This window comes from Bos javanicus, chromosome 14, assembly GCF_032452875.1.
Source record: "Bos javanicus breed banteng chromosome 14, ARS-OSU_banteng_1.0, whole genome shotgun sequence".
NCBI classification, from domain to species: domain Eukaryota; kingdom Metazoa; phylum Chordata; class Mammalia; order Artiodactyla; family Bovidae; genus Bos; species Bos javanicus.
Genome location: NC_083881.1, coordinates 66,147,431 through 66,170,538, shown reverse-complemented (window position 1 = coordinate 66,170,538; position 23,108 = coordinate 66,147,431). Strand labels below are relative to the sequence as shown.

The window sequence follows — 23,108 nt, the reverse complement described above, 5'->3', positions numbered from 1 at the left end:
CTCCAGGGGACTTTCGTGACCCAGGGATCAAACCCACATCTCCTGCATTGGCAGGTGGGTTTTTTACCACTGAGCTACCAGGGAAGCCCTAAAAAGGCACATTCAGTAGCTTAGTTTAAAAAATATTTGCATGTGATACTAAGTTTTCAATGATTCCAAATAACACAGATTTGTAGACTTTACATAATGCAAGTATCATTATTATAAAAGCAGCACCAGTAACATAGCTTTCGCCAACAGAATTTTTCTGTCCAGTGCAAGATTTGTACCACTGGAACGTGCAAGAAGAGTGACATTTCCCACCTCCAGTTGTTTAAGCCAGGGGTCAGCAAGCCTGGCCTGAGCGTCTGGGTGGATGCTGGGCCTTTCACATAGCACTTGCACTTCAGGCCAGCTGCTCCCCACGCTGTTGGCCTGGGCCTCACCCTGTGGTCTGCGGGTCTGGTCACAGGCTCACGTGTGCACTGGAGGATGCTAACGTGCTGCCCGAGCTCCATTTCTCACTGCCAACCCCTCTCCCATCTAACCTCTGCTGATCTTTCCTTCTGGGTTAAGGGAAATGTGCATCTGTCCTTGATTCCAGAGAGCCCTCCTTCTCTCCTTCTTAGTATCAGTGATTCCCTTTTGGCCTATGGTCCCAAAGCCTTCACAGACTTTTTTTTTTACTAAATAAATTACCTTTTATGTTTGTTTTACATTTTCTGTATTTACTTATGGTTGCGTGTGGGCTTTCTCTAGTTGTGGTGCATGGCTTCTCATTGCAGTGGCTTCTCTTGTCGCCAAGCACAGGCTCTAGAGCGTGTGGGCTCCAGTAGCTGGGGTGCCTGGGCTCAGCAGCTGCGGTACGTGGGCCTTGTTGCCCTGTGGAATCTTCCTGGACCAGGGATCGAACCCATGTCCTCTGCATTGGCAGGTGGATTCTTAATTACTAGATCACCAGGGGAGTCCTAAATAAATTATCTTTTAATTATCTACTACCTGGAATCACATTGTGTGTGTGCGTGTGTGGTGTTAGCCTTGCTATCCTGTCGACAAGTATTTACTGAGAGTCGTGAGTGCCGGCTGCTGCTTAAGTATTGCCGGTGCCACAGAGACCAAGACGAGGGCTTCCTCAGTCTGAGGTCTGTCGCCTCACTTCCTGTGGGAACAAGCCATGTCGCATTCTGGTGAATATTTGTTGAGTGAATAATGTTGCTAAAACATTTTTCCCTGTGATTACACATGTCCTTGGAGTCATTTGAATGTTTTCTTGTTATTCTAAGCCAGTGCCCCATAATATTCATTTCTCGAAGGACATTTTAAATTGCTTCAAACGCTTTTGCTTTTGTGATGTTAATAAACTTCTTTGCACATGTTTCTTCCTGAGGCATGGTATCAGGAAGGTTTCTTCCTGGTATTTTAGGATCTTTTTTCATTGTCGTCGCTCAAAGAGGAATTTCTGTCTTCAAGAGTAAAAATTTTTCAAAAATTTTAGCAAAATACACATAATACACACAATAATAGCGGCTTCCCAGGTCGTGCAGTGGTAAAGAATCCACCTGCCAATGCAGGAGGTACAAAAGACGCAGGTTTGATCCCTGGGTCAGGAAGATCCCTTGGAGAAGGAAATGGCTACGCACTCCAGTATTCTTGCCTGGAAAATCCCAATGGACAGAGAAGCCTGGTGGGGTACAGTCCATGGAGTCACAAAGAGTTGGACATGACTGAGCATGCAAGCATGCATGCATACATAGCAGAAAATTTACTGTCCTAAACATTTTAAAGCATACAGTTCAGTTGTGTTAAGTATACAGTCATCACTCAGTACACAAAGAATTTGGTTGTAGGACCCCTCAGTGGATACTAAAATCTGAGGATGCCCAAGTCCCTTATATAAAGTGGCATAATATTTACATATAACTTATACACATTCTCCAACACCACAGTTCAAAAGCATCAATGCTTCAGCGCTCAGCTTTCTTTATAGTCCAGCTCTCACACCCATACATGATCATTGGAAAAACCATAGCTTTGACTAGACAGACCTTTGTTGGCAAAGTAATATCTCTGCTTTTTAATATGCTGTCTAGGTTGGTCATAACTTTTCTTCCAAGGAGTAAGCGTCTTTTAATTTCATGGCTGCAAAAACCATCTGCAGTGATTTTGGAGCCCAGAAAAATAAAGTCAGCCACTGTTTCTACTTTTTCCCCATCTATTTCCCATGAAGTGATGGGACCGGATGCCATGACCTTCGTTTTTTGAATGTTGAGCTTTAGGCCAACTTTTTCACTCTCCTCTTTCACTTTCATCAAGGGCTCTTTAGTTCTTCTTCACTTTCTGCCATAAGGGTGGTATCATCTGCATATCTGAGATTATTGATATTTCTCCTGGCAATCTTGATTCCAGCTTGTGCTTCTTCCAGCCCAGCATTTCTTATGATGTACTGTGCATATAAATTAAATAAGCAGGGTGACAATATACAGCCTTGACGTGTTCCTCTCCTGATTTGGAACTAGTCTGTTGTTCCAAGCCCAGTTCTAACTGTTGCTTCCTGACCTGCATATAGGTTTCTCAAGAGGCAGGTCTGGTATTCCCATCTCTTTCAGGATTTTCCACAGTTTATTGTGATCCACACAGTCAAAGGCTTTGGCATAGTCAATAAAGCAGAAATAGATGTTTTTCTGGAACTCTCTTGCTTTTTCCATGATCCAGCAGATGTTGGCAATTTGATCTCTGGTTCCTCTGCCTTTTCTACAACCAGCTTGAACATCAGGAAGTTCACGGTTCATGTATTGCTGAAGCCTGGCTTGGAGAATTTTGAGCATTACTTGACTAGCGTGTGAGATGAGTGCAATTGTGTGGTAGTTTGAACATTCTCTGGCATTGCCTTTCTTTGGGATTGGAATGAAAACTGACCTTTTCCGGTCCTGTGGCCACTGCTGAGACTGCTGAGTTTTCCAAATTTGCTGGCATATTGAGTGCAGCACTTTCACAGCATGATCTTTCAGGATTTGAAATAGCTCAACTGGAATTCCATCACCTCCACTAACTTTGTTCGTAATGATGCTTCCTAAGGCCCACTTGACTTCACATTCCAGGATGTCTGGCTCTAGGTGGGTGATCACACCATCATGATTATCTGGGTCGTGAAGATCTTTTTTGTACAGTTCTTCTGTGTATTCTTGCCACCTCTTCTTAATATCTTCTGCTTCTGTTAGGTCCATACCATTTCTGTCCTTTATTGAGCCCATTTTTGCATAAAATGTTCCCTTGGTATCTCTAATTATCTTGAAGAGGTCTCTAGTCTTTCCTATTCTATTGTTTTCCTCTATTTCTTTGCATTGATCACTGAGGAAGGCTTTCTTATCGCTCCTTGCTATTTGGAATTCTGCATTCAAATGGGTATATCTTTCCTTTTCTCCTTTGCTTTTTGCTTCCCTTCTTTTCACAGCTATTTGTAAGGCCTCCTCAGACAGCCATTTTGCTGTTTTGCATTTTTCTTGGGGACGGTCTTGATCCCTGTCTCCTGTACAATGTCATGAACCTCCATCCATAGTTCATCAGGCACTCTGTCTGTCAGATCTAGTCCCTTAAATCTATTTCTTACTTCCACTGCAAAGAATTGATGCTTTTCAACTGTGGTGTTGGAGAAGACTCTTGAGAGTTCTTGGACTGCAAGGAGGTCCAACCAGGCCCTCCCAAAGGAGATCAGTCCTGGGTGTTCATTGGTAGGACTGATTTTGAAGCTGAAACTCCAATACTTTGGCCACCTGATGAGAAGAGCTGACTCATTTGAAAAGACTCTGATGCTGGGAAAGATTGAGGGCAGGAGGAGAAGGGGATGACAGAGGATGAGATGGTTGTATGGCATCACCGACTCAATGAACATGGGTTTGGGTGAACTCCAGCAGTTGGTGATGGACAGGGAGGCTTGGTGTACTGCAATTCATGGGGTCGCAAAGAGTCAGACATAACTGACCCAATGAAGTGAACTGAACTATACACGTTCTCTACAAATATTTTAAATCATCTCTAGATTACTTATAATACCTAATACAACATAAATGCCATGTGAATAGTTGCTATCACTTGGCAAATTAAATTTTTGCTTTCTGGAATATTCTGGAATTTGGGGGGGAGGGGATATAGTCTATCTACTATTGGTGGTAGCCACAGATACAGAAATGTGGATATAGAGGGCCAACTGTATTCACATTGGAGTGCAGACAATTTTCAGAACTTTTTTATCTTGTAAAACCAACTCTATACTCATTAAACAGATCCCCATTTCCACCTTCCCCCAGCCCTTGGCAATCACCACTCAACTTTCCATTTCTGTAAGTTTGACTACTCTGGATACCTCATGTAAGTGGAATCATACAGCATTTGTCATCTCATGACTGGCTTGTTTCAGTTAGATAATGTCCTTCTTAAGGTTCACCTGTGTTGTAGCATGTATCAAAAGTCCCTTCTTTTTTTATGGCTGAAAATATTCCTCTGTATATATATATATACACCACATTTTCTGTATCCATTCATCAACTTAGGTTGCTTCTGCCATCTGGCTACAGTGAATAATGCTGTTATGAACCTAGGTGTACAAATATCTGTTTGAGTCCCTGCTTTCAATTCTTTGGGACATACACCCAGCAGTAGACTTGTTGGATCACATGGTAATTCCATATTTAATTTTTTGAGGAACTGCCGCAGTGTCTCTCATAGTGGCTGCACCACATTACATTCCCACTAACAGTGCACAAGGGTTCCAATTTCTTCATATGCTTGCCAACACTTGCTATTTTATGTTTTTGTTTTGTTTTTGCTAGTAGCCATCCTAATGGATGTGTGGTGATTTGTGGATTCCATTTGAATTTCCATAATGATTAGGACACGACTGAGTGACTGAACTGAACTGAACTGAACTGAATGATTAGGGATGTTGAGCATTTTTCCATGTACTTGTCAGCCAGTTGGACATCTCTGAAGAAATGTTTCAAGTCCTTTGCCCATTTTTTAATTGGGTTGTTTTTTGTTTTTGAGTTGCAGGATCAAAGAGGAGAGACATTTTTAAGGCTCTTGATAAAAACTATGAAACTCAGTTCTAGGAAGGTGGTACCCTGGTACCCGACTCCACAAGACTGCCTGCAACACTTTAGCCATGTCAGCATTGCTTATTGTAATAAAAAGAACAAAACAAAAGCTTTACTAATTTAGCAGACAAAATATGGCATCTCATTTTAATTTTAAGCTATACTTTTTGATGGAGGCAAAGAGAAGAAGTAAGTCAAGAAGCTTCACCTCCATTCCATACTTGAGTAACATCAGATGAACTGTTATCACTCCTGAAAGTTCCAGCTCCCCTGACTCATCGATTGTGTGAGTGTGTGCTAAGTACTCATAGGTGTGCTAAGTATTCAGATTCTGCCCTGTTGATCCTCTCGCAAAACTTTTCTTTCAGGGGAACTATATATTTTACAGATCTTTAGCACAGTAATTTTAACTATTATGCTGTATGTCATGCTTCTAACTGTTTTTGGCCTTGCTTTTTTCCTTTATCAATAATTCTAGAGCACATAAATATACAGTCTTTTGTTACTTTCTTTTGTCAAAAATGCAAAAAAAAGTAGATGTCTTCAGATATAACCTGTCTCTTTAAAAGTAAGGTTCAATTTTGGGAAATGAAAAGTTAATTACATTTTAAAATTTCCTATTGGCAGGAACCCTGTTTGCCATGAAATAAAAAGGACATATCCATTAGGTAAAAATAATCCCTCCAAAATACATAAATTTTGCATGGGGAAATGAAGTCCCAATACAACCAGGTAGAAAATACAGCCAATAAGCTAAAGAACTAGGGCATACCAGTACCAAACTTAGGAGTGGCATACCTGAATCTACTGTAGTTTTGTTTGGACCAGTTTTGGACTTATGTTTTTGTAATAGTGTTGTGTCTGATATATTTAGACATTTCTATGGACATTCTTATCCATAGAAAGAAAAGAAGTGCAATAGTAGAAAAACAGAGGCCATCACCGCAAAGGCAGTAGTTCCTATTCTCATCTGTCTGGCCTTCTATGCAACACTGGGTTCCCTTTAGGACCCCACTCTCTGATTCAGGCGGTGAGGGCCAGGGAGAGGAGAGTCACGGAGATAGGACACAAGAGGACCCTTCTGCTGCTCTGATTATCAGAAGGACTGACAGAGAAGACTCTACAAAGCAGGACTAAGATGAGCATCTTGAATTCACAGGGAGGCTAAATTTCAGCCCCAATACAAGGTAATACTTCTAATGATTAGAGCTCTCCAAATAATTCGAGTGATTAGAACCGGGACTGAACTGCCTCTGGGGGGCAGAGAGCTCTGGGGAACATTCACACAAAGCAGGATAACCTCTCCTAGAGGATGCTGTGGAAGAAAGTCAGACACGGGTGGTGGCTAGGAGGATTTGGGCTATTTATCCCTTCTAACCAAAGATTCTTTGATTTCCTTATTACTCTGAGTGAGACTTCATTTACCCTTGTTGTAGGGGTAGAGTCACCTAAGCATAGAAAGCCCAAACTCACCTGCGATAATGGCACTGATGGTGAAGAAAATATGGTTAACAGGCACCACTGTCGCTGTGTTGTAGAGTTTTGTGGCTTGATTCAGGAGCCTAGAGCAGAAGACACATACTGAAGCTCTGTCTTTACGAGACGCTCAACAATAAGTTAACAATGAGAAATGCATGTTCTTTAGCTGCGACTACAAAGGGAAAGGAAGTGCAGTGAAAGGGCATTTCCAATCAGCAGTCATAGCTCACATGCATCTGATGTATGAGATCAGATGTCAGGTTTTACGGTCTGTTTAAACCAACAACAGTAACAATGAAAAGCAATTAATCATCTTTGGAGGCCACAGAAGTTTGAGTTGGAAGCGATTCAAGCTGCTGGACCGGTATCACACTGCGGCTGATTCATTAGGATAGACCCTAGAATCTGTTAAATATCATATCTGGGGAATGGTCTAGCTATCCCTTGACATGCCACGTGCCAAGAGAGAAGATGGAGAAGCAAAGCAATGTTTAAGGTTTCAAAAACAATGCTCAGCCCTCCAGCTGCAAAGCACATGTGGGAGCTTGGCTTCCCACTCTGGTTGCCAAAGGGTTCAGGTTCCCACAATGGCATGCTGTGGCCTTGCCAGGGACTAGACCTTTTCCAAAGCAGTGCACCGGACTGGTATCACCTGGACGCTCAAAACAGCACTAATGCTTAGGTCGTATTCTAGAGCAACTGGGAGATAAAATTTGTGGGTAGAACCCAAGTGCTCCTTTGTGCGTGTGTGTGTGTATACACGCATGCAGGAATACACACACATGCATGTATACAGGCATGTAAGTATATACACACATGTACAAACAAACCTCCTTGGTAATATAAGTGTAATGGGCAGGCAGGGCTGAGAACCACAGTTGCACAGTTCTACTGTGGTCACACAGTTCTAGTGTAAAAGTTGTGGGGACTGAAACAAGGAGGCAGGAATGTACTTTACCTTCAACTGTGTTTGGCTTTTAAATTCATGAAGCAAGAGTTTCAAGCTAAGGATGCTAATCACTCAATTCTGAAAGCTATTATAACAGTACTGATTAATTCAGAAGAAGGGAGATGAAGCAAATAGCAAGACGCAAGTATTAGAAACACACTTGATCTTATAAACAAACGAAAGAAACAGTTTGTTTATGACATACAAAACAGTGACGTGACATTGGATTTCTCCAGTAACACATTCCTTGTAACAGGGTCCATAGTCAACCCATAACAATTAGACTTGATTTCCAGCACCTAAGGCAGGAACCACTCTCTTCAAGGTTTGGGCTCTGATTTCCCGGCTGGTGCGCTTGCATAGCACTTTAGAGTAAACAAAAAACTTAGCGGGTAGACTCAGGAGAATCGAGCAGCTGAAGGCGAAATCACAATGTGAAATGGGTGGGAAGTAATTGGAGCCGATGGAGGTGAGGGAAGAGAAGAGCAGAAATTAGAAATGTTCCATGTTGCCACTGTGAGGCCCCAAGAGAAACATAAAACAATCATTCTGCAATCCCATGGGTGCAAAGAAAATTCTGGCTAAAGATGCAAAGTTTTGGAGAAAGGATTTCCCTCCCAGCCAAACGTCTGGTTTTGTCCATCTCTGGGCAATTAATGAGCATGAGCTAAGAGATGAAGGTGAAGGGTTCATGTATTTTCCATATTTAGAATGAAATCCTCGATGTGGACCTGCCCCTTTGATTTATTGCTAATGACAACCTGTGTACGATGGATATTAATTACAAGCAGAAGAGCATCAGGAAAGTATCAAAGTGCACTTGGCTGGATTAGGGCCACACTTTAGAACTCACAAAATGTGGAGGCAATGCTTTGCAAAAACTTATTATTGGATGTGAAGGATAAAGCCAGGCACATTGGCTGAGGATAAGCTTAGACCCCTCACCCTTAGAAATCAGTTGCAGCTAATTTTAATTATCATCTGAAGCCAATATGAATTACTGCTCAGAGAAGCACAGGAATGTTGAAAGATCAGTGAGTGTGCAGGAGCTAACTTACTTGACTTGGAAAACACAAGATGCGATCATGATGATACACATGATATAGAAGATGGGATAAGTTAGTTGCATTTTATCCGTCACAGAAAAAGTGATCATGCCTGAGACGGCTTTTACGGAAATAACAGTCACCGAGGCTGCAAAAGAAAACACAAAACACAAATAAAAGTCATAGTTGAGAGAGAATTGCAAATAAGTATCTTAAATTTATATGGTAGAGTAGTAAATACTCCTGGTATGCTTTAAGAATGAAGACTGCTGTGAGAGGTGTAGGGAGGAATGAGACGCAGGCCAAGCAGTAACCTTGTTGCTCAAGCTCTGCTGGGCTTTCCATTTGCTTAAATCAACGTGCTTCTTATCTTTGGAGCAAGATGCTTATTTTCCAGCTCTCACTGTTGAAAGGATGCTGCGGAGGTTATAATTACTAGTAGACAGAAAGGAGAAAAACAATGAAGGGAGGAGATAAGAAAAGGCAGACTGCCCATGTGATGTTAATGGGAAAATAACCACCAAACTATACTGAAAAGACTTGAAGGCAAATAGATGAGAAGACTGGAAAGTGAAAAGCAACTCACTCAGTGAGTTTATTAAGAGCTGTACTAAAGTCCAGACGTGAGCTCTTTTATTAAACTTTCTCTTTATTTTTTATCTGGAAGATAATTGCTTTACAATGTTGTATTGTATTCACTGTACAACAATGCTTGTTGAGCCCTTATGCTAGTAAAGGCTTAGAAGTTTCACTAAAAATATTTTTTGATAGACAGACACACAGTACAGCACAGAGCTGAGTATTCATTTCTCAGAGTCAACCAGAAGTCTAAGATTTACATAAGCAGTGTCTATTTATTTTCTATGTTGAAGAGAAACCTATCTCTATGAGACCATAGGTTCCAAATATCAATAAAGAAAAAGTGACTTGCTAAGGTTCTGTCAATATGATAGCAAGGAAGCATTTTCTGGAAACATAGTTTTTCTGCAGGAAGAAGACAGTGTTCTCTTTTTGTCTTCAGTTCAGTTCAGTTCAGTCGCTCAGTCGTGTCCGACTCTTTGTGACCCCATGAATCGCAGCACGCCAGGCCTCCCTGTCCATCGCCAACTCCCGGAGTTCACTCAAACTCATGTCCATCGATTCGATGATGCCATCCAGCCATCTCATCCTCTGTCGTCCCCTTCTCCTCCTTCCCCCAATCCCTCCCAACATCAGAGTCTTTTCCAATCAGTCAACTCTTTGCATGAGGTGGCCAAAGTACTGGAGTTTCAGCTTTAGCATCAGTCCTTCCAATGAATACCCAGGACTGATTTCCTTTAGGATGGACCAGTTGGATCTCTTTGCAGTCCAAGGGACTCTCAAGAGTCTTCTCCAACACCACAGTTCAAAAGCATCAATTCTTCGGTGCTCAGCTTTCTTCACAGTACAACTCTCACATCCATACATGACCACTGGAAAAACCATAGCCTTGACTAGATGGACTTTTGTTGGCAAAGTAATGTCTCTGCTTTTGAATATGCTATCTAGGTTGGTCATAACTTTCCTTCCAAGGAGTAAGCATCTTTTAATTTCATGGCTGCAATCACCGTCTGCAGTGATTTTGGAGCCCAAAAAAAATAACATCTGACACTGTTTCCACTGTTTCCCCATCTATTTGCCATGAAGTGATGGGACCAGATGCCATGATCTTAGTTTTCTGAATGTTGAGCTTTAAGCCAACTTTTTCACTCTCCTCTTTCACCTTCATCAAGAGGCTTTTGAGTTCCTCTTCACTTTCTGCCATAAGGGTGGTGTCATCTGCATATCTGAGGTTATTGATGTTTCTCCAAGCTTTTGTCTTAGGTCCCTTGAAATTACTGTTGCATATAATTCTACAATTTAGCTGAAACCCACAGAAAGTTGAAAATAATTTTTATCTGATATCAAATATCTGTAAGTCAAAGGCAATGTGAAGAAGAAATACTACCTTTGATTTACTTGGTCATAATATATCTGAGCTTTATTCCTTTTAGCTCTTGAAAAGTATGTGTGTGTGTGTGTGTGTGTGTGTGTGTGTGAGTGTGAGTGTCTGTGTGTACAGTGTTTAAAATAACAGGTGGTGGCCAACTAGAAAAAGCCTAATTTTAAAAAAACTAAAACTATACTTTGACTTGAAGGGTACCAGGGCATACTTCCAAATCAGGCATTTTCTCTCTGTTAAAAGTCATAATTAACATAAGAGACCAGGTGATAAATTCTAAAAATAAACCCTCTACCTAAACAAACAGGCCCTTACAGCTGGGCCCCTCTTCACCTTAAACATTTTCAACTGAATCATTTTACATATTTTCTATAGATTATGAAAATAGTCATACTTTAGCTAATCCAGAAATTTACAATATCTATAGACATGTATGCCACTTGACGGTTTCAGTTTATAAGGTTAGCTCTTGAGGGACTTAGATTTCCTCTTAAACACTTGGCTTAAAACTAGAGCGTGATGTGGTGAGGGGTTTGTGGTCCGAAGAGCCAGGTTTCCCAAACAGATCATTAACTGCGAAAGAGTTGAACACACTGTTTCTTCCTCTCAGAACCTTAGAATTGTAAAGGCCACCTAATTCAATCACCATCTGATGTTAAATTATACTTAAATACAAAACAAAAACAAAACTAGAATTCTTTAGCAAAACCAACTATCAGTTGCTAGAGCTAATCATTATATTTTCAAAGCATGCACCATCACCCCCTGATTAATCACTGTTTATTGTAACTCTCCAAGTTATTTCTAGGCTGGTGTTGAGTTCTAAATGAGAGAGGGGGGTGGCTGGGGAGCATGGTTAATGAGGATGGGTGGGAATACCGAATTGTAGTGCAGTATCATTCTAATGCTGTAGATATAAAAATAGGAAGTACTTACATCTGCACAGAAAAAAACCCCGAAGAAACGACATCAAGATACTATCAATGATTATCTCTAGGCACTAGGATTATGAATAAACTTTAAACTCATTTTTTCAAACTATAAAGGTATACATGCTCATTCAAAAAGAAATGGAAAATACAGAGAAGTCTAGAAAGAAAAATAAAAATCACCTGCCATCTCAGCAGTCATCCTCAAATCATTCTTAACATTTGAGACTTGTAATTATTTTTCTATTGCTAAGCACAGATATATCATAACATGTGAACCATACAATATATATTACTTAGGAACCTGTTTTCCATTGCCATTAAGTATTTTCTACGCCAGTAAGTATTCTTCTAACACACGATTTGTACAAATGTATACTATATTTTGGTAATTCCATGTGCTTGAATATTTAGATTGTATCCATTTTTTTTGGTATTAAAAATGAAGCTGTGATGAATATCCTTGAATACAAATCTTTGTATATCATTCTTCCAGTATCTGTAGGAAAACACTTAAAGGGCAACAATTACTGTTTTTCTGAAATCTATTGGCAAACTATCTTCTACAGGGGAACAGACACACTTCCATCATGTCATGCTGCAGTGCTCAACTACATGGATTTTTATGTTTTACATGAAAACATTTTATATTTTCTTGGTATCTTTCTCTGTTTTCTTAATTCTCAACAACAGATGTGTATTACTTTCATCATTATAACAGTTCCATTTTTGGCCCGACATTATACTGAGCCATGTTTGAAAGTCAGCCTTCTCAGTTTATTCCTAGTTTTTCACCAGAACTGATTCTTGGGCTTATTTACCTGTCCATTGCTTTCCTGTTTTCTATTTTGTTAATGTTTGCCTTTACTTTTATTAATTGATCTTTTCTGCTGGCCTCAGCTTTATTTTGGGGCTTTCTCCCTGACTTCTTACTAACTTATTTATTTAATTATTGGCTGCGCTGGCTCTCTGTTGCTCTTCTCAGGCTTTCTCCAGCTGTGGCCAGTAGAGGCTATTTTGTAGTTGCGTCATATTGCAGTGGCTTCTTTTGTTGTAGCGCCTGGGCTCCAGGCACGTGGGCTTCAGAAGTTGTGCACGTGGGCTCAGCAGTTGTGACTTGATGGCTTTGCTGCTGCTGCTGCTGCTGCTAAATCGCTTCAGTCGTGTCCGACTCTGTGCGACCCCATAGACGGCAGCCCACCAGGCTCCCCCGTCCCTGGGATTCTCCAGGCAAGAACACTGGAGTGGGTTGCCATTTCTTTCTCCAATGCATGAAAGTGAAAAGTCAAAGTGAAGTCATTCAGTCGTGTCTGACTCTTAGTGACCCCATGGACTGCAGCCTTCCAGGCTCCTCCATCCATGGGATTCTCCAGGCAAGTAGTACTGGAGTGGGGTGCCATTGGGCTTAATAGTTGTGGTTCACGGGTTTAGTTGCCTCACAACATGTGGGATCTTCCCTGACCAGGGATTGAACCAGCACCCCCTGCTTTGCAAGGAGAATGCCAAACCACTGGGCCACCAGGGAAGCCCTCCCCTGATTTCTTGAGTTGAGTGCTTAACTGACTTACATTTAAAGCAATGAATCTCCTTCTGAATACAGCATTAGTCATAAACTATAGGTTTAATATTGTTTTCACAATAATTTAAGAAATAAATGTTGTAATGAAATTGAGGTTTCTGTTTCAGCCCAGCTGCAGTTTAAATGTAGTGTTTAACATTCCCAGGCGGTATTGCTTTACTGGTTTCTATTTTTGTTATTATTTTCGGCTTTTCTTTCACTGTGATCTGAAAATGTGGTCTGTACTATTTCAACTTCCTGGAATTTATCAAAAATGTCTTTGTGGCCAATTATAAGATCAGCTTTTGTAAATGTTACACAGGCACTTGAAAGAAGGTATATTCTCTGCTTTCTGGATTTGGAGTTCAACAATAGAACTGCCAGATCAAAATTAAGCATTCAGTTTCTCTAATTTTACATATTTTTCTGTCTACTTATTTCCATGAGCTAAGAGTAATATTCTACTTATATTTCTGTTAATGTACTTTCTGAAATAGCTGCTGCCCAGTCTACTGAAGGCCTCAGTCCCCTAAGGCCTCCCCTTCTAAGTTCCAGTTCTACCCTGATTGGGCTTCCCAGGCAGCTCAGAGGGTAGAGAATCCTCCTGCAATTTAGGAGACGTGGATTTGATCCCTGGGTCGGGAAGATCCCCACAGAGGAGGACATAGCAACCTACTCCAGTGTTCTTGCCTGGAGAATCCCATGGACAGAGGAGCCTGGCGGGCTACAGTCCACAGAGTCGCACAGCCAGACGTGACTGAGTACGCTTGCACCAAGAGGGTGCCTCCAGGATCCTCCACTGCACTTAACGCTTCTGCCTTGATTTTAACTTATATGGTAATCTCACAACCTTCTGCTTTCTTTTACTTTCAATCTGAGTTACCTTGCTTTAGATGAAATTATATATGAAGTCAAAATATTTCACAACCAGCAAGGGCCAATCAGGATGCTATTTCAATAATCCTTATGGAGCTGAACCAGAGAAAACAGGCTGAATCCAATTTGAGAATCGTTTTCAAAATCAATAGTGGAATTTTTCTGAAGTCCAATTTGGAACTCTTTCTTTTTCACTTGGTAAACTTAGCCCATTTATCTTTATGATCAAAGCTGATATATATGGTCTTAATTCTGTTATCTTACTTTGTTTTTTCAAGAAGATTTAAAATTCCCTTTATTTTCAATATTTTCTGGGTAATGTACATCTTCTCAGTTTGCTTTTGTTCTCCCTGTCTGGTAATTTGGAAGAAAACAAAGTTTCTTTTCTGTTCTTTTGAACAACTGCATACTTGAATGTGTTCTAGAGTAAATTTGTTTCTATATAGTAACTACCACAAATGCAAATCTTCCAATTCAAAGTCAGGGCAAACAACACAGGATGGATGGGTCATCTTATTGGCAAAGAAAAGGCAAAGGGAGGATTATAAATAAAAATCTTTAAAAAGGGAATTTCCCAAATTATTAGTGAGATTTCCTAGTGTTGAGATATTATATATATATATATAGAGAGAGAGAGAGAGACAGAGACAGAGACAGAGACAGAGAGACAGACAGACAGACAGAGATGGAGAAGTGGGGAAGGAAAATAGGTTTTAAAATATAGAGAGGGCTTACGTAGGCATCAGTTTTCAAATCTTATAAGGTATATCTGGAAAAAAGGAAATGGGTAGGTAAATGAGTGAGAGAAATGTTGTATTTAAGAAAATCACTGACTTGCCTGGTGGTCCAGTGGTTAAGAATCTGCCTTCCGATGCAGGGGACATGGGTTCGATTCCCTGGTTGGGGAATAAGATCCCACACACGGTGGGGCAACTAAGCCCATGGGCCTCAACTGCTGAGCTTGCAGGCATCAGCTAGACAACCCACATGTTCTGAGCCTGCATACCACAATGAAAAGTCCCGCATGCCTCAACTAAGACCTGATGCAGCCAAAAATAAATAAATAAGAACAAAAAAAATCATACTGCTCACATTTGTGTTTCATATTAGCCATGTTTTAAAATTTTCTTTAAAAAATGTAAACAGGATAGGCTTTGATAGTTCATTTCTGATATAGAAGTTTCAATTGGGTTGATTCAGTTGTTTCTTTAATTATTTACTGCAAAAAAAAAAACACAAAACCCTCAAATTGTCAGAGAGTAAAGAGAATTATCAAGAAGTAAAATTCCTTTGCTGCTGCTAAGTCGCTTCGGTCGTGCCCGACTCCGTGCGACCCCATAGACGGTAGCCCACCAGGCTGCCTGTCCCTGGGATTCTCCAGGCAAGAACTCCTTTAATATACTAAAAAAATAAACACATATCTATTGTAGCAATGGACATGCAAAGTATAATTGGCATAACTGGGAGTTTCTTTCTACAGATCAGAATTCAAAAGTAGAAACAATGAGAAAAAACAGAATGCTCAAATTTTTCTCCTCTAAACTCCTTTATGACTTAGCATGGCTAGATTAGAGAATTAGAAAATAAGACATATCCTTACCTAGGAGTGCCACCAGGGTTAGCAGTATCACAATATGTTTCATTCCTTTTCTTTTATGGAAATACAGGAGAATGCAGAAAACTAATATTTCTAAAATCTAGAAAGGGAAATAGGAAGAGTAAAGTTTAAATTATTCTACACAAAGTCTTCAGAATGCCACTTTTTGATTTTGCAATGAGTATCATATGAGGGTTGAGGGTGACTAGAGTTCCCAAGGACAATTCTAAATACATGAGAACAACATAAGGAGCCTCAGCCATCCAGACTCAAGAGTTCTACCACCACCTACAGGGCAATGACACCCAGCTCTAGATCTCCAGTTCTCCCTGCAACTCCAGTCTCATTTACCCAGGCATCGACCAGACATTCCCACGGGCATGTTCAACAGCCATATCATATGAATATGGGCAACACTTAACACTCTTTGAGGGGGAGGGGCTGTACCATGGGGCTTGTAGGATCTTAGTTCCCTGACCAGGGATGGAACCCATATACCGTGCGGTAGAAGTGCGGAATCTTAACCACTGGACTGCCAGAGAAATCCTAACACTTAACTCTTTTTTCTCCCTCTCCATCAACAAGGTTGAATTGTTATGGCTCATTCCAGTGATAACAAAAATAAAGAATCAATGGTACAACATTTAGAGGACTATTTTTTTGTGTGTGGTTTTGGAAACAAAAATTTTTTTCCTTTTAAATATATTTAATTTATTTATTTGGCTGTGTGGGGTCTTAGTTGCAGCATGCTGGATCTTTCATTGCATCAAGTGGGGTCTAGATCCCTGACCAGGGATTGAACTCTGCCCCCTGCACTAAGCGCAGACTCTCAGCCACTGGACCACCAGGGAAGCCCCTGGAAACACAGTTTGACTCTTGTTATAAAAATAATATACCATATTATTAATATCTGTAACCATATTATGGTATTATATACCATAATAATAATATCTGTAACACTTTACTTATGCCCAAGGTAGCTGATAGGATGGAAACCAGGACTCAATACACATTTTCTTCACTGGTTTGGGCAACACTTAATTCATGATCGCCTAGCTTCTCTGCCTGTTCCTAGTGGGCCCCCACCCCCTTAGGAGGTGCCCTGTTGCACAAGCTGAAAAGTCCTCTCTTTCCCTCCCTCCCCCCACCCTCTCTGACTGTTGCAACAGCTTCTACTTTGTCTTTGACTTGACTCCTGTCTCTTAATCATCCAGCCATTGAGCAACTAGAGGAGTCATTTAAAAATGCAATTTGGATAATGAACTATTTCATTCATAGAGACTCATTACTTGTCTGATATACATATTAGGTATTTACAGTACTATGACAAGTACCACTGTGCCCTCTACCCAACCTGAGACGAGAACCCATCAATCTCCGTGAAGTCTTCCCTTCACAGCTGCTCTCCCCTTCTGTGGCCTCCCCAGGAACCACTATATTGAATTTTGTGTTTACCATTCATTTTCTTTAATTATGTTTCTATGCATTCCCAAATGATACTATTTATTTTTACACATTTGTTCTTTATACAAGTGGAGTCATATACTTGCCTTTGCTCATTTGCTTTTTTTTTCCCACTGTGTATTATAAGATTCATCCAGGATGATACATGTAGTAAAAATATAAATTAGACCTAGTCATTCCTTTGCTTAAGACTCCTGGGACCTCATCATCGGGTATGGCTGGCTCATGGATGGTCCACCTGCAGTAGCTACAACGGCTTCCCCACCGCCCCACTTTGGTTCTTTGTGGTTCTCAGGCTGCTCCTGCCTTTGGGCCTTTGCACTGACAGTTTGCCCTGCCTGGAATGCGCTTTCCCTGAGCTTTTGTTTGCACAATGATTCCTAGTCACTCAGACCCTTGGAGAGGTCTTCCTAGATCATTCTGTTCTAACAGAGTCACCTAGTCATCCTTTCACAACCTCGACTTCAGGTGGCAACTGTAGAGTGTCTTAACCATGACCTGTCCATGTGTTTGTTTCTTGTCTGTCTCCACCAGCACATCAGCTCTGTAAGAACAGGAACCTTTTCTGCCTCCGGTGCCTGGCACTCAGTTGGTCACTCAATAAGTATTTTTGGAATTAATGAGTCAATTATACATCAAATTTATTATCAACAGTTTGCCAAAAAACAGACCAAATGTCTAATAAACTGAGTATTCAATAAGTATTAATTGACTGAATGTCTAAAATTTTCCTTCCTTTAAGAAAACGAGTATAATTTTGAACCCTCAATTTTATTTTTTAGTTTTTTTTTTCTTTTTTGAGGTCCTTAAGATAATCCAAAAGTTGTCTGAGAAAACCTTACAAACACCTGAGAAAATAAGAGAAGTGAAAGGCAAAGAAGAGATGGAAAGATATACCCAAGTGAATGCAGAGTTCCAGAGAGTAGCAAGGAGAGAGAAGAAAGACTTCTTAAGTGAACAATGCAAAGAAATAGAGGAAAACAATAGAATGGGAAGGACTAGAGATCTCTTCAAGAAAATTAGAGATACCAAGGGAGCAATGCAAGGATGGCACAATAAAGACAGAAATGGCAAAGACCTAACAGAAGAAGAGGAGATTAAGAAGAGGGGGCAAGAATACACAGAACTATACAAAAAAGATCTGAATTACCCAGATAGGCATGATGGTGTGGTCACTCACCTAGAGCCAGACATCCTGGAGTGTGAAGTCAAGTGGGCCTTAGGAAGCATTACTATGAACAAAGCTAGTGGAGGTGATAGAATTCCAGCTGAACTATTCCTTAAAGATGATGCTGTTAAAGTGCTGCACTCGATACATCAGGAACTTTGGAAAACACAGCAGTGGCCACAAGACTGGAAAAGGTCAGTTTTCATTCTAATCCCAAAGAAGGCCAATGCCAAAGAATGTTCAAACTACCATACAATTGCACTCATTCCACATGCTAGAAAGGTAATGGTCAAAATCCTTCAAGCTAAGTTTCAGCAATAAGTGAATCAAGAACTTCCAGATGTACAAGCTGGATTTAGAAAAGGCAGAGGAACCAGAAATTAAATTGCCATCATCCATTGGGTCATAAAGAAAGCAAGGGAATTCTAGAAAAACATCTTCCTTCACTGACTATGCTAAAGCCTTTGACTGTGTGGATCACAACAAACTATGGAAAATTTTTTAAAGAGATGGGACTACCAGACCACCTTACCTGTCTTCTTAGAAACCTGTATATACATCAAGAAGTAACAGAACCAGACATGGAACAATGGACTGGTTCAAAATTGGGAAAGAAGTCCATCAAGGCTGGATATTGTCATCCTGCTTATTTAACTTATATGCAGAGTACATCATATGAAATGCCAGGCTGGGTGAATCACAAGCTGGAATCAAGACTGCCAGGAGAAATATCAACAACCTCAGATATGCAGATGATACCACTCTAATGGGAAAAACTTGAAGAGGAGCTAAATAGCCTCTTGAGGAAGTTGAAAGAGGAGAGTGAAAAAACTGGCTTAAAACTCAACATTCAAAAAGCTAAGATCATGGCATCCTGTCCCATCATTTCATGGCAAATAGATGGGGAAAAAGTGGAAACAGTGACAGACTTTTATTTTCTCAGGCTCCAAAATCACTGCGAATGGTGACCGTTCCTTGGAAGGAAAGCTATGATAAAACTAGGCAGTATATTAAAAAGCAGAGACATCACTTTGCCGACAAAGGTGCTTACAGTCAAAGCTATGGTTTTTCCAGTAGTCATGTACAAGTATGAGAGTCGGGTCATAAAGAAGGCTGAGCACTGAAGAATTGATGCTTTTGAACTGTGGTGCTGGAGAAGACTCTTGGGAGTCCCTTGGACAACAAGGAGATCAAACCAGTCAATCCTAAAGGAAATCAATCCTGAATATTCATTGGAAGGATTGATGTTGAAGCTCCAATAGTTTGGCCACCTGATGCGAAGAGCTGACTCAGTGAAAAGACAGTGAGGCTGGGAAAGATTGAGAGCAGGAGGAGAAGGGGGTGACAGAGAATGAGATGGTTGGATGGCATCACTGACACAATTTGAGCAAACTCAGGGAGATAGTGAAGGACAGGGAAACCTGGTGTGCTGCAGTCCATGAGGTCACGAAGAGTCAGATATGACTTAGCGACTGATCAACCACAACAAGATACCTGAAGCAAAGCTCTTTTCTTTCTCCCAAAGAGACAGTATCTCTGGACTGAAATTATAAATATGAATGTTTACATTGGACACGTAAAAATATCAGCACTAGTTTTTTTTTTTTTTTTTTCTTTCTTAAAAATGATGAGAGTTGGGTGCCAGGAGCCGGTGAGGCATTCCACTCGTGACAAAGGTCATGAGGAAGGAGGCTCGGCATACGCAAAGGCGGGATCGAGCCTCGGGAGTCCCCCCGGATATTCTCGAGCATCTACCCCCCAAAACCAGAGTCTGCCTACTTTATTGCTTTGTGCTCTCACCTCTGACTTTACTGGGGGCTGTCCCCCACCACCATCTCGCTCTCTCTGTCAAAGAGTTAACTTACAGCTCCAATTAATAAAGTTCCTGGGCAATTAAGAGTGTTTAAATCCAAACCCCTCAGATAGCTCTCTAACTCGCCTGACAAGTTTACCCGGACTCCTACAGCTATGCATACGATTGTTTACAGTCTCCCAGCCTCGAGGGGCATGGGAAGCTTAAGATATTCAAATAGCTTAGAGCCTCTCAGAGAGTTAGAAACTGTCAGATTAAAACTAGTAAAAGATTTCATTGATGAACCAATGCTTGTTGCCAAGTTTTCACATCCCCTGTATTGTATCCTTGAATATGTATTAATTAATATAGTTGGTATGTAGAAAAAATAAGTAGTGGCCTTAGTGTTAGCGACTTTATATCCTTAAGGTAATAAATTCTTTCCTTTGTTGTAAACCCATTACACATCTGCCTTATAGGAATGCAATTTTATCTAACACCTTCGGAAGATGGCGCCAAACCTTAAAATAATTACTCTTAGAGAAAACAAGTCTTTGTCAAGAGTCATAAAATGTTAATAGGCCTTCTGGCCAGAAGATGATGTAAATCACCTAAACCATTTGTATACGATAAATTTGCAGGAAAGAAACCCTGGTTTTTGATAAGGATCAAAGACTGCTGACTTGGCATCCCCTATTATCCTCTATGTGTAACTTAGGGTATAAAAACCCCCCGTTGAAAATAAAGCTACGGGCCTTGCTCACCAAAGCTTGGTCTCCCCATGTCATTCTCCTCCTCAATTTCCAGCTGAGTCTCCATCTGGAGCGCGAAGGTCCTCTGCGACCATTTATTTGCCTGGGCTTCTAAGACCCACTAGAGAAGGTGTCTAAGGTGGGGCACCTTCCGCTATTCAAGAGGGTGCCTGTGGCCTCCGTGGTCAGAGCTAACCTGGTGTCACAGGTTATATTGATTTTCCGCGTAAACCAAGCTACTCAGCCTCTTTTCTCCACTGAATTTTCCTACTGAGCTATCCTCATTCTATTACTCTTTATATCTTTAATGAATATTTAAATAAATAGGTCGCTGAAGCCGTCTCTCCTTCTAATACCCTGGATCAGCCGGGGCTGGACCCCGGCAGTTGGGGATTTCACTACTTTCAGGATTGCATTTTACTCATGGAGTCTTTTCTAAATAAACACAAATGTCTCTTGTTCCAACTCAAGGTTTCACCCATTGCTTTGTTTCTCCCTTTAATCCTCTGTGGGTATGGAAAGCAGCAGGATCATATCTTTCTCACTTAAAACCTTTTCATCTAATACGGAAGATTAACTCATCCCTTAGTCTTGTCTTTTTCCTGGCAAATGAAACCAATTATTTTAACTTTTTCTTATAGGACTTATTTGCCAGACCTTTAATTTAATCAGGTTGTGCTACAAAATCTTTTCAACTCTTATCTCTTCACCTTCCCGAAAGCTGCCATGAAAACCGAAACATCCCTCTCAGCTTGGTCTCCCCTCAACCAGAGGAGTCCATTTCTCACGTGACGCAGTTACAGACAGCTCCCAGCAGCCTTTGGGATCATGGTATTTGTGGCTGGAGGGAAGGCAGCCATTCCTACACCAAGGCATAGAGCATGTTAGCTCAACCTGTTAGCATGCCGATTATTTTTTTGCGGGGGATTTTGGTAGCTATCAGTTTAAAAAATCACATGTGACTTTTTTTGCAAACTTCATCTCTATGATTTCAGATCAATAAAATATGAGTTTCTGTTATTCACAGAATGACTGTTATTTGCCCCTGGGTTCTGTCCTGTGGCAAGAGATCACAGAGCTCCCAGGAGTAAGATATCCAAGCCGCATGAGTTAATGTTAATTTTTTTCTTAGTAACATTTTCCCTCCTCTCTGAACAAAAATTCAGTATTAAAGAAGCTGTGACTTCTGCAGGTTGCTGCAACCCAGAAGAAGCAGCTTTGCTCACTGCTATCTCAGAGGCCAGAAGTAATAACAGCACAGGGTGCATGCTCTCCACATGCTTAACTTGTACAAATTCATTTAATTCTCACAACCGTCTCAGAAGGTGGGTGCTACTATTATCCTCATTTTACAGATAAGGATACCAAGGCTCAGAGGGGTTTCCACTGGTAGGTAGGGTAATGTCCCACCCCATCTCAAGATGTCCATGCCCTGGTCTCTGGAACTTGTGTGCATGTTATATTACACAGCAAAGGGGCTTCCCAGACATGATTAAGGCTATGGACCTTGAGATGCAGAGATTATCCTGGATTGTCCAAGTGGGCCCAGAGTAGTCACAAGGGTCCTTAAAAGCAGAGAACCTTCCCAGCTGCGGTCAGAGAGAGATGTAACATGAGAAAGACCCAAGTCAAGGAATGCTGGCCGCCTCTAGAAGTTGGAAAAGGCAAGGAAACAGATTCTTCCCCAGGGGCGCTAGCAAGGAATACAGCTCTGCCAATATCTTGATTTTAGTCCATGAGACCCATGTTGAATCTCTGACTTTCAAAACTGTTAAGAAAATAAAATCGCATTGTTTTAAGCCACTAAATTGTGTGACAGTTGGTTATAGGAAACATAGGAAACTAATTCAGGTTTGGGTACTTGAAGTCTTTCCAGAGGAACAAAATCTTCAGGATGAGTTTTCTGAATTGATTCTGGGTTTTCTGGATTCATTCTCTAATTGAATTTAAAGGCACTCCTCACCCTGTTTTCGGCAGAGGATGAGGTGGTTAGCTAACATCACCAACTCAACGGACATGAATTTGAGCAAACTCTGGGAGGATAGTGAAGGACAGAGGAGTCTGGTGTGCTGCAATCCATGGCGTCACAAAGAGTAGACACAACTTAACGACTCAACAACAACAATAACAATCACTTTGTTTTCAGTGGCAAAAAGAGCACTGGCAGTCCATGGGATGGTGTGACAAGAGAGATACACAACATTTCACCACTGGAAACCCCACTCCCAGTACCAAATTCCGAGCCTGCAGTCATCTCATCTTCTCAAGTTCTCTCTGAAAGTGTAGCTTTTGATATAGTGTCCTTGTCCAAAAGAAATGGGCTCTGCAAAGATTCTCTCTAAAGCCCAGTCTGGACAAAGGTCTGATGCTTGGAGGTCAGCCTGTATCGATTCTGCATGGAGAGGTGGGTGGGGAATGAATTGGAGCGTGTACCCCAGAAGTGGTCCACCTGGTTTTGAATTCTGGCTC

The 23,108-nt window shown here is 41.0% G+C and overlaps 1 protein-coding gene across 2 annotated transcripts in view; it reads right to left on the bottom strand.

The window, feature by feature from the left end:
- NIPAL2 (NIPA like domain containing 2) overlaps positions 1-23,108 on the bottom strand; it is a 92,920-nt gene that overhangs the window by 4,024 nt on the left and 65,788 nt on the right. For both annotated transcript variants that reach the window (XM_061439285.1, XM_061439286.1), the window contains exons 6-8: positions 15,467-15,563; positions 8,556-8,691; positions 6,543-6,631 (exon numbers count right to left, since the gene is read on the bottom strand). In XM_061439285.1, the coding sequence (XP_061295269.1) occupies positions 6,543-6,631; positions 8,556-8,691; positions 15,467-15,563 (322 nt within the window). The remainder of the gene's footprint in view (positions 1-6,542; positions 6,632-8,555; positions 8,692-15,466; positions 15,564-23,108) is intronic.